This window comes from Nyctereutes procyonoides, unplaced genomic scaffold, assembly GCF_905146905.1.
Source record: "Nyctereutes procyonoides isolate TBG_1078 unplaced genomic scaffold, NYPRO_anot_genome, whole genome shotgun sequence".
Taxonomy (NCBI): Eukaryota; Metazoa; Chordata; class Mammalia; order Carnivora; family Canidae; genus Nyctereutes; species Nyctereutes procyonoides.
In genome coordinates this window covers 33,301,042-33,319,911 of record NW_026575030.1, presented here as the reverse complement: position 1 = coordinate 33,319,911, position 18,870 = coordinate 33,301,042, and the positions used below count along the sequence as shown (strand labels likewise).

The 18,870-nt window shown below is 39.2% G+C and overlaps 1 protein-coding gene across 2 annotated transcripts in view; it reads left to right on the top strand.

Moving 5' to 3' along the window:
- The window catches only part of CD96 (CD96 molecule), a 90,136-nt gene that overhangs the window by 57,247 nt on the left and 14,019 nt on the right, over positions 1-18,870 (top strand). For both annotated transcript variants that reach the window (XM_055316229.1, XM_055316228.1), the window contains 2 exons: positions 16,013-16,081; positions 16,599-16,670. In XM_055316229.1, coding sequence (XP_055172204.1) covers positions 16,013-16,081; positions 16,599-16,670 — 141 coding nt within the window. The remainder of the gene's footprint in view (positions 1-16,012; positions 16,082-16,598; positions 16,671-18,870) is intronic.

Below are 18,870 nucleotides of genomic sequence, written 5' to 3'. Positions count from 1 at the left end.
AGGTATAACAAGACTATCTGTTGCTCACTCTACAAATTGTGGACCTCTATCAAAATAGTAATAATCAATTATGTTTGAAACAATTTTCAGTCTAAAATGTCAAAAAATGTTAAATTAATGGCTCTTTTAGGCTAAATAAAACTTAAGAGTAAACACTGAATTACAACTGAAAAATCCAAATTTTGCCTTGTAAATCTGGAGGGTAATTGTGAAATCACATGATGACTAGCTGCCTCATGTCTCAGAAGCTAAAAGGATTCACCCTTTGTGTTCTTTTAAGAAAGGAGGCAAGATGGAACATGTCATGGGAACCAACTTCAAAAGGGTATGGTTTCATTCCAAATTCTAAGATGGAATGCACTATATAATTCAGCCATAATTATTAAGCTACATGTCTTACTGCAAACATCCAAGTTTGTATTTTTTTCTTTCTCAGCAAAAGGATATTTTTAAAATAAATGTAAGGTAATGGAAACAATATTCTTTGACTAGAGAAGGGGAACTTTATAATTCATAACAAACTGCAAGAGTTACTACCCAGGGAGCCCAGAGCAAGTCAGCCTCAACTGCTGGTATTTTGAGGCCCAGATGCAGAATGCAGCCCTGTCCTAGGAAAAGACATGAGGCTGACAAGCTAAATGGGAAGATGAGGAAAGCTGGTGGGATGGAACAATAAGAAGCAACTGACCAATCTCAGGTGGGGCAACCCATAACTCAGGGGCTCCTGTTGCTCTGACTAGCGCCCTATGCCTTCTAACTCTGGGTCTGAACTGACTACAGGGTGTGTAACTGAAGAGAACAGGCCTCAGAAATGCCAATCCCAATGGTGTCAATCATCCAAGACATTCATTCATTCAACAAATATAGATTGGGTGCCTACAAAGTGCCAGGAACTTTAGAGGTGCTGGACCCAGTTGCACGGGGCTCACACTGTAGCATGACCTACTTGCCTACCTTCCCATTTCATTGTCCACGAGGCTAAAGGCCTTTTGTCTCTGCCTCTGATTTTTATGTCCCTTGAACCTGATGGTGTTGGTTTTGATATTTAGCCTTCTCTAAAGCTTTAGCTCATCCTCACAGTCTAGATCTTTCTACTCCTGAACACTTCAAATAAAATATCAGGTCCAATGTGACTCTAGCCATTGGCTAACTCTCCAAGTAAGGACACTTGGTGCTCGATGGGTGGGGGTCAGACTTTGAGGAGTACAGAATGAAGGAACAGCTGCCCAGGAGTACAGAATGAAGGAACAGATGCAATGAAACTACTGATTTGTGAGAAAGCATGTAGAATGGCTGGGGGGTTATACGGGAAGATATGCCGTTGGACAAGGTTGTCAAATATAAATCATGGGGGAAGCAGATCAGAAGATCAGTCACAGGTTGGGATGTTGAGTTTTAAAGTAAGAGGGGGATCTAGAGAAAGCCTGCCTGTTGTAGTAGATGAGTGCTAGGTAACAGAGGAGGCCAGAACCAAGGAAGTCTGCACAGAGGTCTGGAAGGAAATATATAGACACAGATGGAAGAGAGATGAGAGACAGACCCTCAGGCAATCCTCCTGAGTAAAAAAATAAAATCAAATGAGTGTTGGGCATGAGAAGGTGAGCAGAGGGAGTGCTGCCAATGCTTGTGGGGAGGGCCACAGCTTGCTGCGGTGAATTGGAGCCCTGTAAAGGTGAGCTCCTGTTACAGGCTAAATATTTGGTCTGGAATAGAATGCCTACAAAGAGCCACAGTGGCTTTGTGAGTACATGAAAAACATGAGTGAAACAGAGGTGATGTGTATGATAAGCAGTAGCAGCAAGAACAGAGAAGACCAAATGATGCAGAATTCAAGTGATTTTAAGTGATCAGGGTCTGAACTAGAGGAGGTATATATAGAAATGGAGGCGATTACCAACAGAAGCCTCGCCATTGTCTGCCTAAATAGGAGGGATAAAAGGTTTTTAGAAGAGTGTTGTATCAGGTTTTTTCCCTAGTAATTATCAAAATTTTTAACTAGCTCCCTTGATTAAATTATAGTATTAAGCAATAATATTAATTTGCTAGTATTTGAGTGCCTTTGATGTACCTGGGTCCATTTTAAGATGGTAAATATATTATCTCATTTAATTCCCCAACAACACAATGCTACAGGCACCATCATTATCCTCATTTTACAGAGGAAGATAACAAGGCACATAAAGGTTAAATCACTTAACCAAAGTCATGCAAAAAGTGCAAGATCCAAGATGGAACCCAGACCAGCTTCAGAGCTTGAGTCCTACTGCCTCTGACAGTCAAGATGAGTGCTCAAAAAATGTCTTTAGACACTGAATAAATCCAGTCCTGTGTCAAGCTGGTATAGCTGATATGAAAAAAAGTCAACATGACAGTTGTGCCTATATTAATCTCTCTCTTCTCTGGATTAGTGTTTTCTGAGAACTGCAGCCTCCAGAAGTGGGGGTAACATTTCCTCAGTCAGAAATAAACTGGAAAAAAAAGGCCTCCTCCATTTGTCACCCTTGCCTTCTCAACATCATTATAATCTCACTGCCCAGGGATATGTACAGAATCCATACAAAACTCCAGTGCTCTCCCTTTAATTCCAGTCATTGCATCTTCCCAACCACTTTTCACCTGGGACACATGTTGCAGGTTGTTAAAAAATTTCTCATTGTTTTCCAGACCTGTCACCCATAGGTCAAGGGTAGCTTTCTTGATGACTAGTTTACTTTGAGCATTTGTTTATCCAATCTTCCCTCTTTGGAGTAAGGTATCTCTGGAAAGAAACCTATTGGATGGCCTCTTCTTCCATTCATTTCATAAATTACTGAGTATAAACAGACTGCAAGACTTGTGATGAGCTCTGTCCTGCTTACTGTCATTTCCCCCAGGGGTTCCCGAAAACCCTTTCGAGACCAGTAATCCAGCAATACACATTGCCTTAGCCATTCAGTAAGCACATGTTCCTCAAACAGTCTGCCTCCCCTGAGCAAACAGTCTTGTGCAGAGATCAAGATATCACACCATATATTTCCTACATGCTGGTGTGAAGGTCAATGTCCACCTAATCCTGACAGCAGGGGTTGATGAAGCTGGCACAGATGTGTTTAGATGTAGTTGAAGGCCCATATTCTTTTAAGTGCAGGGCTCCAGTCAATGTCATTGTGGGTTTAAAGGCTCTTTGTGCTGCAAGTGAATTGATGGAGTACAATGTACACATGTGCCAAGGAAGCTAGGTCGCTATGTAGATAGACACTATGTCAATAGGTGGAAGGTCAAGTAAAAATAATACTATTTGAAAGAATAAATTTAATCTGCGGGTTCAGTTTTACATAGAAATAAGGCAAAGTCTTGGACAATTGAGCTTGACAAACCAGATCATTCTGACAGCTGCAGCCTGAACTTACAAAATAACTTTATGTTTAGTTGAATAAATAAGCTGAACTGGGTACATTAGCAAAAAAAGAATTTTCTTTTCCCCATTATTCCCTGTCCAAATGAGCTCTCCTGAATAAATCCTCCTTAGACTCTGAAGGGTTTTTTGGTGATTTTCCTATATTAAATGTTGTCTGGTCCTTTACAGATTCAAGAACGGCCTTATGTCAATAATTAAAAAGGCTTGTCAAATGTAATATCAAAACTTGCAAAAATTAATTTGATGCAGAACTTCCCCCCCGCCTTCTCCTGCCCACCACGTGTGGGTGTACTTCAGCTGCAGAAGCCTGGGGTGTGAGATTATGTGTCTTATGTCTGGGGGTGGAGGGTAGTGAGTGGAAGAAATGTCTGTGATGTCCTGGCTCAATCCTCTCCTCCACTCCTAGTTGTTGGTTTGGACCTTTCTTTAGGAGTCATATCATGTGGAAAAGAGGAGAGAGGTAGATAATAAAAGACTTTCCTTGTCAGGCTGACTATAGCCTGACCTAAGTGCCCTCTAGATGGGGAGAATAAAAAATGTGCCATCTTGACCTCATGAGGCACTTTAGCAGATTTCTCAGAAATCTGTAACTGGCCTGTCACTATTGTTCCCTTGATGCAGGCCATGTCTCTCCTCCAGTCTTTATCTTGCTATAGCCCCTGAGCTTCTGGAGGTCTGTCCCCTTAGGAGCTTTTTGCTTCTCTACATGTTCTTCCTGGGTGAGATTTCTCTTCATGGCATCTTGTTTTGTCTGGTAAAACATGCACCTTGGCCTTCTACTTGGGGGAAGACTCTTCTTCTCCAATATGGCCAAATCTCTCTCCTCTATGCCCATTCAACACTACTAATTAAGCATAGGCTCCCAGTGTAGTCTCCTCAGCTTGAGTCAGGCACTGGTCCTCTTCATCCTAGACTCCAGGATACATAGGCCAACAGTTCTGAGTGGTTCTCTTGAAACCACACTATATTTGGACTAAGGTAAGGAGGCAGATTCTTCTTTTACCCCCCCCCCAAGTTTCCCCCCATTAGAGGAGACCCGACTCATAGCACCCTGATGACTATTTTTAAGAAAATCCTCACCTGGGGCACCTCTGCCCTTACATAGTCTTGAGGTTGATGATGGACCAGAGTTAATGGAACCCACTCGACATGCCCTTCAAAGGTGGTCTAGAAGTCTACTTTAGAAGTAAGGATGACTTGCCCTTATATCTTTCTTAGCCTTTGGAACTTCATCTAAAATGAAGGTATAAAGAGCTCCATTTGTAAATTCTATTACATAGTATCCATTAAAAATCAACTCTTTAAAGAATTTCAGTGAGACCAGCAATGATCTATCCAAAGAGGAAATCAAGAAAACAATCCCATTTATAATAGCATCAAAAAAACTAAAATACTTAAGAATAAATATAAGTGAGGAGGTGAAAGACTTGTACACTGAAAACCAAAAACATTGGGGAAAGAATTTGAAGGAGACACAAACAAATGGAAAGACATCTGATGTTAATGGATTGGGAGAATTAATACTGTTAAATTGCCCATGCTACTCAAAGTGATATACAGATTTAGTGCATTCCCTATCAAAATTCCAATGGCATTGTTCACAGAAATAGAAAAACAATCCTAAAATTTATATTCACAAAAGATACCACATAGCCAAAGCAATCTTGAGAGAGAACAGAGTTGGAGGCGTCACACTTCCTGACTTCTCACTATACTACAAAGCTGCAGTAATCAAAACGGTATCGTACTGGCATACATACAGACACATAGATCAACAGAACAGAATAAAGAGCCCCGAAACAAATTCAACCATATATGGTCAACTAGTTTTTAACAGGGCGGGGGAGGGGGGCAAGAATACACAAAGGAAAAGGATAGACTCCTCAATAAATGATGTTTTGAAAACTAGATATCTACATCCAGAAGAATGAAATTATCTTACAGCATACACGAAGATCTCAAAATAGAGAAAAACTTAAGCATAATACCTGAAACTATAGAAATCCTAGAAGAACATACAGGGGAGCTCCTTGACATTGTCCTTGGCATTGAGTTTTTAGATAGGACACCAAAGCTTAGGCAACAAAAACAAAAACAAACAGGTATACCACGTCAAACTAAAAAACTTCTGCACAGCAAAGGAAACAAACAACAAAATGTAAAGACAAGCTATACATTGGGAGAAAATATTTTTAAGCCATGTATCTGATAAGAGGTTAATATCCAAAATATGTAAGGAACTCATTCACCTCAATAGCAAAACAAGAAACAACTCTAAAAATGGGCAGAGGACCTGCATAGACATTTTTCCAAAGGAGACACGCAAATAGCCATCAAGTACTTGAAAAGATCCTCAACATCTCTAATCAATAGGGAATGCAAATCATAACCACAATGAGATATCACCTCCCACCTGGTAGGGTGGCAGTTACCAAAAAAAAAAATAAAAGATAACAGTGTTGGAGAGGATATAGAGAAAGGACTCTTCTCACCTTGGTGATGCAGCCATTATGCAAAACAATAAGAAAAACATTATGGAAAACAGTTTTTGAGGTTCATCAAAAAAGTAAAAATAGAACTACTATATGATCCGATAATCTCTATTCTGGGTATATACAAAAAGAAGAGAAAATCAGTCACCTTTAAAAGAATGGGAAACATCCTAAGCTTACGTTGACAGATGCAGGGATGAAGAAATTGCGCGTGTGTGCACCTCTGCGTGCGTGTGTGTATAATTCAGCCATAAAAAAAAAAGAAGATTCTCCCATTTGCAACAATATGATGTACCTAGATAACATTATACTAAGTGAAATAAACCAAACACAGAAAAAGAAACCTGCATATCTCACTTACAAGTAGAATTTGAAAGAGTGAAATACATGGAAGCAAAGAGTAGGACGGTAGTTAACTAGGGTGGGGAAGTGGGAAAATGAGGAGATGTAGGTCGAAGGGTATAAAGTTGAAGTTAAATAGGATTGCTAAATCTGGAGATTTAATTTACAGCATGATGATTATAATAATACCGTATTGAATATTGGAAATTTGCTAAGAGTAGATTTCAAGTGCAATCATTCTACAAAAAAAATTAATGGTAACTATTTCAGGAAGGATATGTTAATTAGCAGACTGTACTAATCATTTCACCATGTATGTGTATATCAAATCACGTTGTACACCTTAAATATAGACATTTTTTATTTAAAAAATAAAATAAAAGCCTGAGGCTAGGGAAATAAATGCGAAGATAAACTATTGAGATTAAATCAAAATAAAAAGCTAATGCACAGCAAAGGAAATAGTCAACAAAACTAAAAGGCAACTACTGAATGAGAGAAGATATTTGCAAATGGTATACCTGACAAAGAGTTAATATCCAAAATTCAAAAAGAACTGATACAAATAAGTACCAGAAAAATAAATGATCCAATTATAAAATGGGCAGAAGACATGAACAGACATTTCTTCAAAGAAGACATAGAGGGCCAGTGGACACGTAAAAAGAAGCTCGACATCACTCATCATGAGGGAAATTTGTTTTAAGATTTTATTTATTTATTCATGAGAGAGAGAGAGAGAGAGGCAGAGACACAGGCAGAGGGAGAAGCAGGCTCCCCGCGGGGAGCCCGATGCCATACTAGATCCCAGGACCCCGGGATCATGACCTGAGCTGAAGGCAGACATTTAACTGCTGAACCACCAGGCATCCCTCATGAGGAGAATTTAAATCAAAACTACAATGAGATATCACCTCCTACTGTTGGAATGGCTAAAATAAAAAACACAAGAAACAAGTGTTCGTGAGGATGGATGTAGAGAAAAGGAACCCTTTTGCATTGTTGGTAGGAATACAAAATAATGCAGCCATTGTGGAAAACAGTATGGAAATTCCCCCCAAAATTAAAAATAAAACTACCCCAGAATCCAGGAATCACACTATAGGATATTTATCAAAAATACATAAACACTAATTCAAAAGGATACATGCATCCCTGTGTTTATTGGAGCATTACTAACAATAGCCAAAATATGGAAGCAGCCACTATATATATATATTACATATATATTATATAATGGGATATTTTTCAGCCATAAAAAAGAAGGTAATCTTGCCATTTGCAACAACATGGATAGAGCTAGAGAGTGTAATGCTGAGCAAAACGAGTCAGTCAGAGAAAGACAAATACCATATGATCTCACTCATATGTGGAATTTAAGAACAAAACAAATAAGCAAAGAAACAACAGAGAGGCAAAACATGAAAAAGACTCTTAGTGGATAAAGAAGATATATATATAGAGAGGATACATATAATGGACTACTACTCAGCCATCAAAAATGAAATCTTGCCATTTGCAATGATGTGGATGGAGCTAGAGGGTATTATGCTAAGCAAAATAAGTCAATCAGAGAAAGACAATCAGTATATGATCTCACTTGTATGTGAAATTTAAGAAACAAAACAGGATCAAAGGGGAAGAGAGGAAAAAAATAAAACAAGATGAAATTAGAGATGGAGACAAACCATAAGAGACTCTTAATCATAGGAAACAAACTGAGGGTTGCTGGAGGGGGTAGGGGTGGGGGAATGGAGTAACTGGGTGATGAACATTAAGGAGGGCATGTGACGTAATGAGCACAGGGTATTATATAAGACTGATGAATCACTGAATTCTACCTCTGAAACTAATAATACAGTACATGTTAATTAAATTGAATTAGAATAAAATTTTAAAAATTAAAAAAATAAAAGGAACAGACTCAACTATAGAGAACAAACTGGTGATTACCAGAGGGGAGGTGGATAGGAGTGATCGGTGAAATAGATGATGGGAACTAAAGAGTATACTTACCAGAGTAAAAAATAAAATAATATGAAATGATAAAAAATTAAAATAAATTACTAAGTAAAATAATTTTGTGAAAATGAGCAAGCATCATAAGGCGATGGCTTATCCGCTGAGATGATCCACAGAGAGCTGTTGTTCTTGGCATAAGTGTGATGGGCTGGCAAATAACAAACAAGGTTCTAAAAGCATGGTTGAAGGTGAGGATGCTTGAAGAAAATGGGAGAAAACAAGAGAAAGAACAAAGGGAAGAACAGGAGTATGGGTACCTTCCTCAATGAATTATTAAGAGCAACAGAAAGAACTAGGCATACAAAGCACCTAATATACTACCTGGTTCACAAGTGTCAAAATGTCACACTGTATTATTTGTCCCCTTAAATCCCTTTGGAACATAGTAGAAACTTAAGGTAGGAAACAGAGTGGTTGATTAATTAACCACCAGCCCATCTTCATCTAAGTTGTGTCTGTGTGTGTCTGTGTGTGTGTGTGTTTTACTAAAAACAGATTATCTGGCCCTGGAATTTTATGTCTACTTCTACTTGAGATGGATAGTGATGTAAATAAAAACGCTGCCAGGATCATGGTCATGTGAGTGGAGGAAGAGCCAGGATGGTGAGGAAGGGCAAATATCTACAGAGTTAGCCTGAAAGTTCTCATCTTATATCCAATTTCTTGCATTTCTACTACTCTCCTCTGCTCTTCTTTCACTTTGCTTCATCCAAATCAGCCTCCTCACCGTTCCCACAGCATGCCAGCGGTGCTTCTACCTCAGGGCCTTTCCACTTTTTCCCCTCTGCATGGAAAATTCTCTCCCACCAAATCCACATGGCTCATACTCTCATTTCCCAATCTTTGTTCAAATGTCACCTCTTCCATGGGGCTTTCCATGACCATCTAACTTAAAACTACAGCCTCCTCTGTTTCAGTTCCTATCCCCTTTCTCTGTTTTATTTTTATTTATTTTATTTGTTAACATCCTGTATGATACAGTAGTTTGGCTTCTCCCCACAAGAAAGCGAATCCCATAAGGGCATTTTTTTTTTGGTCTGATTTGTCTACTGATGTATCTCTATCCCCTAGAACAGTGATAACCCATGGTTGTCTGTGAGTATTGATAACTCAGTAAATATCCTGGGGATTAAGGATATTTTTTCAGGTACAAAGGAGGAATTGATTAACAAAGGAAGGGCTTCAGGGAGAGCAGAGGAAGGTTCCCTGAAGAAAACAGTTCCTGGCCAGGGCTTGAAGACTGGGCAGTCTTATGATGGGAGGCTGAGAGGGGATGATGGGAGAGAGGCAGAGGCTCTCAGTGATTCTGGGTGGTTGTGTGCTGAGGACCATGACTGAATTCAGAGCTGCACTCGGCTTCTGTAGCAAGGCTAACTGTGATTTATAACGATACCAGAGGGGAATGAATACAATCTCTGGTGTCAGACGGGCTTGAGTTCAATTCCTATCTCTGCTGCCTACTAGCTATGTAACCTGGGCAAGTCATTTTACCTCTCTGATATTGTTTCCTTATCTTAAAAACCAGGAGTGAGTATTAGCTAGTTCATATGGTTATTATGAGTATCAAATGTGAAAATTCGTAAAGAATAACTACAAGGCTAAGACCCACACTGGCCAGTCAGAGGAGGCATGCCATGATCAAAAGAAGAGTCTGGCAAACAAAGCTAATCTCAAAATAAGTCAAGACCTTTACATGTATTTTCTAATTCCTTAAAGAAGGAAACAATGACCAAATCAATATTTCTTTTTTTTTTTAATGACCGTTTTATCCTTTATCCTCCGCTTACCTCACCTCAAGACTGCTCACCTGCCTCTTTTATTTGGTACACAGTAAGTCCATAGTAAATGATCTTTAAAATTTGTTTGGAAAATATCTCAATATTTCTCCCAAATTAACCATCCTGGACCCATTCCCCCTCTCCCATGAGACCTCCAGCATTGCCCTCTGTTTCCCTTCTCTGGCAGTGAGAGGGACAGTCATTGGGAAGATGGCAAGAGTCCAGGTGAAGAGATTCCATTCTGCTTCATAATGTCATGAGGAGCCAACCAGAATTAGCTCTTATAGAACATGTTTCTATCTCCTCTGCTTAACTCGGGACTGACTGACGAGAGCTGTCTTCTGATTTAATTGAATTTCTAGTGATAATATAAAGGGGGTCATTTTTTTAATTTTAGTGAAAAAGAAATTTTCAGTTGAACTAGAAATGGGCTAGGAAAGTTTTGAAACTTCTCATCTAACCTCCTGGCAGTTTTCAAATTAATATAAGCAAGACATTTTGTATGAAGTTGTGTTTTCTACTCACCCCTTTCTTCTTTCCTGGAAACATAGGTCATTATTATCTATCTCTGGATACCTGCAAGGTTTAATAACAATGAGCATTCAAACTGAAGAACAAGTAAACAACCAACAGACAAAGCAAGCAACTCTGTGTCAGTGGGTTTGGTATATTACTCTCCTACACAGCATGTCATCATACAGAGCCAACTATTGAGTGCTGAAGAGGCTTTGCTGTTTTGTAAGTGTAAATATAACCCTTGAAACAGAAAACACAAAAACAAGCTGTCATATTCACATGCTGAAATATGATCAATATAAATTTCAAAGACTTGGCTAAGAGGCATATGATTCTTATAAAATGCTCTATATCAAAAGATAGCCAATCATGTCCTCTTACAGTTAATGGATCTCCAAGTCAACATCTAGGAAGACCGTTCTTTTAAAAACAAAAATAACCACACAAAAAGCCCTGAGAAACAAGCAGTGTTGCTGCCACTAGTGTCCTACAGCTGCATCACTGGCCTCTGCTGCTGAGGCCATGGGTGTGCATTATGGCAAGTGATGCCTTTCAATCTCATCCTCAGTTCAATTCAACACACAGAACAGTACCTCGCTGAGGGCTTACAAAGGCCCAACCCTGAATAGACACGTACCACACACTGCTGGTACTAACAGTGCATGAGACCACCCATTGGGCCTTTGTACTGTCTGTATCCTCTGCTTGGAGGCTTGGAGGCTTCCATCAACCCTCCCACACCCTCACTACATCCTTCAGGGAAACCTCCCTGGGACTCTGAATAAGCCATTCCCCCTTTCATGTGTTCTCAGATTTGGAGTGGTTTCTGTATTCTCTGGTTGGTGTCTGTATCCTCCATGAATTTCAGTTCCAAGGGAGTTGATGATGATGCCCCCAGTGCCAAGCACAGTGCCTGGGAGATAGAGGCTTCCAAATCCTGGGTCAATAAATGAAAGGACACGGGAAGGCAGTAGCAAGAGATAACAAGGTGGAGATTGTTAGAGGTCAGGTTGCATAATGCCAATCTTAACCTTGAAGTATACTGTAAAGCCAAGAGGAGTGAGTGGGCTTTAAAATACCGAAAGAACTAGATAGTTTTCTAAATGGCTTTAACACGACTTGCACATGGGGAACAAGGTCTCAGAGTAAAGAGATCATTCTTCCAATAATCTATGCAACCTGGTACAGACCCAAACAACATTCAGCTGGAGACGATTAAGACCGAAATGAGCTTGGGTTCCCTGGGGTTATTGATGAGGTGTCATTGATCTTTTTGTTCCCAGACGCTTACTGGCACACACTCAGCCCTCAATAAACTCCACAGGCCTATGAGAGGAAGCGTAGAGCAGCACTGATACCTATGCCAAGCAGGAGACACAGTAACACGAAGATCAGGGCCATACCGTGAGCCTGGGGCAGTTAGCGTCCCTCCTCCAACGTGATCCAAGAACAACATGTTAAATGGAATCAATGAATGAATTCTCCTTTCCCTGCAGTAAACCTGCAGTAAGCAAGGATTTATGTCACATTATTTTCTGATCCTTCAGAAAAGAAATTTAGTCATTTTAATACCAATGAAGTTCTCAGTCAAGTTATCATACTTCATTGGGATTCCTCTGATTACTGACAAAATTAAATCACATGGAGCTAATGGTCCGTGTGGACAATCTGACCGGCTAGGGAAAATGTCCATTAGCTTGTTAAGTAAGAGATTTTTTTAAAAAGATTTTATTTGTTTATTCATGAAAGACAAACACACAGAGAGAGAGAGAGGCAGAGACACAGGCAGAGGGACAAGCAGGCTCCATGCAGGGAGCCCAATGCGGGACTCCAGGATCATGCCCTGGGCCCAAGGCAGGCGCTAAACCGCTGAGCCACCCAGGGATCCCCAGTAAGAGATATTTTCAAAGGTGGCTGGCAGTTCCATATAGACTGAGATTTCTAGGTAATAGTACTATTGGCTACAAATAAATACAAAGGTCTCTGGTGATTACTTCTTAGTTCTTTATTTTTTTTAATCATTATCACCATTGTTATTACATCACTACTTTAAAACCATTCTTTTCTGCTTTTACTTACTAAATCATTCAGTGAATTCTACAGAGGTCATTTCTCAGAATGAGAGGGAGGGAAGAAGGAGGGAGGAAGGGAGGGAGGGAGGAAGGAAGGAAAGAAAGAAGGAAGCAAGGAAGGAAGGAAGGTAGGTCGGTCATCCATGAGAGGTGACTATTGACCAACAATGAAAGCTTCACTCTCTCCAATGTAAGGAATTAAATCCCAGAGTAAAAGGATCATTCATTTCTTCTTCCGAGAATCATTTAAAACCTGGATAGAGTCTTTCTTCTCTTTCCCCTCCCCTCCCCCTTCCTTTTTCACTTGTTCCTCTATTAATTAGGAAAAGCATATCACTCAGTATCCAAAGATTACTTATTAGTCATTTATATCCTTCTATGCATTTTTTGCCTTGCCTTATTTTAAAAAGGATAGGAGATAACTTTAAAAATACATAACAACATAAAAACTTTAAAATCAGTTACTGCTGCCTCATTATTGGTGTATAGAAATGCAACAGATTTCTGTACATTGAATTTTTATCCTACGACTTTGCCAAATTCACCTATCAGTTCTAGCAATTTCTTGGTGGAGTCTTTTGGGTCTTCTACATAGTGTATCATGTCTGCACATAGTGAATGTTTGACTTCTTTGCCAATTTGGGTGCCTTTTATTTCTTTTTGTTGTCTGATTGCGGAGGCTAAGTCTTCCAGTACTACATTAAATAACAATGATGAGAGTGGACTTTGCAATGATGTGGATATGGTTGGAGCTAGAGTATATTATGCTAAGATAAATAAGTCAGAAAAAGACAAATACCATATGATTTCACTCATATGTGGTATTTAAGAAACAAAACAGATGAACATATGGAAAGGGGGGAAAAAAGAGGTGTGGGGGGGAAACAAACCATAAGAGACTCTTAACTACAGAGAACCAACTGAGGGTTGCTGGAAGGATGTGGGTTGGGGATGGGCTAAATGGGTACCGGGGATTAAGGGAGGCACTTGTGTTGAGCACAGGGTGTTGTATTGTAAGTGATGAATCACTATAAATTGTACTCCTGAAACCAATATTACACTATATGTTAACTAGAAATTAAATTAAAACTTGAAAAATAAATAAATAAGTTATTGAAGGAATCACTGCAGATAAAGACAAAGCCGTCTCAATGAAAGAAATAAAATTCAAATTCACTCTGTGATCCAGTGGCTGGGTGTCCTGTTCCATACATCATTTAATAACCCAGGCTTCCAGCAGGTCTATCGCCTTTAGGTTGTGACCTCTAAGTCCCCCTGCATCATAATATCTGATAACACATGAGAGAAGATCATGATGCTTATTACATAGAAGATTTTATACATCAGGTCTTAAAATGACAACCATAACTCCCACTCATGTTCCATTGGCTAAGACTTAGTACACAGCCACACCTAACCAACCCCATAGGAGGCTCTGAGATATAGTTCACCTGTACCAGAGAGAAGAAGGGGTTTGGTGACCATCTGCTAGTCTACCACACTGACCTTTGTTCTCACTAAATTGTGGGAGCAAGAGCCATATTTCTCTCTTCACTTCATTCCCAATTCTCATACACACTGAGCTCTCAATAAGTATTTGTTGGATAAATGAAGCTGTGCATATTCAGTATTTAAGACATTTTATCTGCCATCCTGATGCTGGTTGCCCATTTTGGTTCCTTATACGGCACCATCTGAGGCAGCCTCTAACGCAACTCTCCATAACTGACTATATTCCTGAAGTTCGGGTACAGCGTGTCTTTGGTGTCCACTAGCAGCCTGCATTGCAAAATGATTGTTATTGATCATTTCTGTAAATCACTTTCAGATGCATAAATCATGATGCCAATTTATTTGTGTATCCTACTTATTTATTTTCAGAGATTTGATTATCTACTTTTTTATTTAAGCATGTCATTTCCCAGAACTGAGGTGCCTGGGAAGGTGGGATGCCATTCATTACTAACTCAAGCTTACAGGTGAATGAGTATACTGATTGTCATACTAAAAGGACATTGTTAAGAATATTAGACACAGTATACAGTCTTCTTTTTTAAAAGACTAGGGAGAGGGATGTCTGGGTGGGTCAGTGGTTGAGTGTCTGCCTTTGGCTCAGGTCGTGATCCCAGGCTCCTGAGATCGAGTCCTACATCAGGCTCCCTGAAGGGAGCCTGCTTCTCTTTCTGCCTCTCTCTGTGTCTCACATGAATTAAATAAATAAATAAATAAGTAAATAAATAGATAAATAAATAGAAATTTGTTTTTAATCACAATAAAAAGAATAGCTGTGTTTCTCTTGAAATTGACTATTTTTATCCTATAATAGCCATTAATGGCATAACATATACTCTTTATTTCTTAGCATCATTACTAGAAAGTTCTGACTAAATGTGGGACCCACATCAATTAAGAGTATACGACATCAAGAAATGAATTTTGTATAATATCCCCACCCAGGTTTCAACAAGGATCAACATACTTTCTCTAACTATATTTTCCTTGGCTTTAGTTTCCCTTTCTGTCTACTCTGTTATCTTCTTGAATTGAGTATTTATATAAGCGATCTTAAATATATTTGTTTTCCCAAGAGATAGAACCATGTTTTCAATGGACTGTGATTGGGTATTTTTCTTTTTTAATTTACCTTGCTTCATCCCTGGAGATATTTTCAATTGAATATGAATTAGTCTTTCATTTTGGGAGGAATAGAGAGTGGGGAAGAATGGGAAATGATGGACTATAAAGATGGGGATGATTTTGAAAGCTAAGAACTGAAGTAGGTAAATAATCATATTGAGCATATGAAAATATTATGTACAGGGGTGCCTGGGTGGCTCAGCAGTTGAGTGCCTGCCTTTGGCTCAGGGTGTGATCCCAGGGTCCAGAATTGAGTCCCACATCGGGCTCCTTGTGGGGAGCCTGCTTCTCACTCTGCCTGTGTCTATGCCTCTGTGTGTGTGTGTGTGTGTCTCATGAATAAATAAATAAAATCCTTTTTTTAAAAAAAAAGAAAGAAAATATTATGTACAATTGTGAAAACTCACTACCAAGGTAAGTTCCATGAAGGCAAGAACCTTGTCTTCATTGTTGCATGTAGATTGGAGTCTGGCACACAATAGACACTAAAACAACATGTTTTGAAAGTGTGAACATAATACACTGGGAGTTAGGAGAACTGAGTTAATATAAATGATATTGAATATTGGATATGCAGCCACAAGTGTATGCCCATTGGACTCAGGTTCATAGTTTATAAAGGAAGTCATTAGACTGTATTCACTTTCCTTCTCTAATATTCCAAGCTCTGCACACCACCCTCATTAGTTACAGCAGTATATTAAACATGGGAATGTAAACACTTATAACAACTTGGGAATTTTGTTTTCAAAATAGGATATCCAGCTGTAACTTCCACAGCCCTTGAAGACGTGGGTGCCTCGACTCCAAATACCGCCCCACAGAGTGAGTATAGGAAGGCTTTCCTTAGGGGACTGGAAACAGACAAAACACAAGTTTTAGTACAGCTGTGACAATGTTGAGGTTTGGGCAAGAGGCTGTATTTTTCATTTGATATTGATATTTTGCTTTTGAATTGCTCTGTGGCGAATTGTAATCTAAATGGTGGCTATAAATTGATATGACAATCACTGTAATCTTTAAAATATGGGGTGGTGAATTATTATACTGCATTTCTCATTTCTTGTGGAATTTTAAGATAACATTAAAGTAGTCTTGACAGTACTCCCAGTGATCGGAGTTGATGACAAGAACAGAAAAAGAAAGAAAATCAGTAACAAGTTGGCATTAAACATAAACTACAGAGCTTGTGTTTAATATGCCAGCTGTGTTCCTGTGTAGGAAAGCATATTTTCAATTTCAGATTTCCCCAAAGTCACATAGATTAAAAATTCAGCACATCAAAGTAAAGTTAAATTACAGCTGTAGAAAAAGGTTGGATTCTGAGAATTTTGTCTTTCAGCCAGCAATTCCAGTGTGACTACCCAAGGCTTCAACTACTCCTGGACCTCTAATGGGAAAGATACCACAAACTGTACGTGTAACTGTGAGTCCCTTGGGGTCTTCTGGGCCTCATTAATTCATCCAGCACCTATAATGAACTACACTGTGCTCTGCTCATAATCATATTAACAAATACTTAGAAAACATCTACTGTCTTTAATGCATTGTTGTAGTTGCTGGGGATACATCTGTGAACAAAACAGATCTAAGTTGCAAATTCCAGTGGAAGAGAGACAGGTGAACGGTGATGGGTGATTAGGGAATAAAGAAAGCAGTGAAGGGAGACCTTGAGGATCCGGTGGGAGGGTGGGCTGCTATTTCAAACAAGGTGGATTCATAAGGCCTTCCTGAGAAAGGTGACATCTTAGTAAAGACATAACTCACAGAGATCAAAGAGCCAACTATGAGGATGTCTGGGGAAAGAATGAACCAGCCAAAATACACATATCACTAAAAGCAGTGAGAAGAGGGAGCCCAGTGTGAGGCACAGAAATGGTTTGGCCACTTACTCTGGCCACCTAGCAGCAGCGTGTGCTGATGCTGCATTAGCAGGTATCGACAGGATCTGAAGAGGAAGTATACTGCCTCTCAGTGGTAAAAGCCCAAGATCTGCACAGTAGGGAAGTGGCAAGGGATGTGGCCCAAGCAAAGACCCCAGATGCCACTAGTGCAGAACTCTGGGTTTACTACTAGGCCCTTGGCTACAAAGAGTAAGTGTGTGTGTCTCTTTTGGGAAAGCATTTAAGTTGTACATTGAAAGCCTCTTAAAGTCTTTCATACCCCGTGGCTCAGTCATTTCACTGCTGGGAACTGTCCTTAAGAAATAAATCAAAGAGCAAAGAGGAACATGTATAATATTGCTCTTCGTTGCATTCGTTATTTACTTTCTCTTTTGTGGACCTCAGGTTCACAGATCTGGACTAATCATAAACCTTAATTCATGACACACTTTGACCACTAGTCTATATATGACTTTCTATAATTTAATTTAACATATTTTTTAACAAATATGTTAATAATATAACGGACATCTGTGAATTCAGTGCCCATCTATGAGAAGTGAAAAGGGGAGCATCAGATGAAAGAGCACATCCAGAGCTCCTCAAATAAGTGTAACCTAGACAAGCCAGAGGTGGCATGGCAAATTCCTGTGAAAAGAAGAGGCAATCGGCAAATGGATCTGCAAACCCTGATTATTTATAATAAAAAAGTATTATAATGTATGCCTGCTATGTACATTACATAAAAGTAGGCTTCATAGAGTGTGAGAGCTTTATGTCAAAAGCAAAACGTTAAAGCATGTAATAAAATAAAGGTGAATTTCCCTTTGACTTTGGGGTTAGGAAGGGCTTAAAGAGACATAAAGTACTAACCATAAAAATGATGGAAACAGGGATCCCTGGGTGGCGCAGCAGTTTAGTGCCTGGCTTCAGCCCAGGGCAATCCTGGAGTTCTGGGATCGAGTCCTGCACCAGGCTCCCTGCTGCATGGAGCCTGCTTCTCCCTCTGCTTGTGTCTCTGCCTCTCTCTCTCTCTCTCTCTGTGTCTCTCATGAATAAATAAATAAAATCTTTAAAAAAATGATGGAAACGTCAGAATACCATAAAGTCAAGAAAATTCTTTTAATCAAAAGACAATTTAGCAAAAGCAAAAAAAAAAATAGGGCAAGCTATAGTGTAGGAGAAGATATTTGCCGCATATGTGTTTGAAAAATGATCAGGAATATGTAATTGACAAAAGATCAAGACTTCATATCAAGAATATGTAAAGAATGTTCACAAATCAATTTTTAAAAATACAAAAGCACTAGAAAATGAGCAGAGAGACACATCACAAACGATGTAATGCAATGGCTACAAAACATCCAGAGATGCTTAGCTTCTCTAGTGATCAGGAAATGCAAACAAAGACAAGAATCAGATAACTATTTCACATAATCAATCAATTAACAAGTCTGGAATTCTCAAGTGTTAGCTAGAATGTAGATTAATATAATTTTTTATATGCTGCTGGTGAAAGTATAAGTTGGTACCATCACTTTCCACCATTTTGACGTGGTGTTTTAAAGCCAAATATTTTCATACTCTACAACCCAACAGTTCCACTCCTAGATATATACTCCAGCCCCCTACACACATGCTAGTACATGAATCCAGGAAATATGCACACAAACGTCAGGGGAAAACACTATTCATAATAGCAAAAACTATAAATAACCTAAATAACCATAG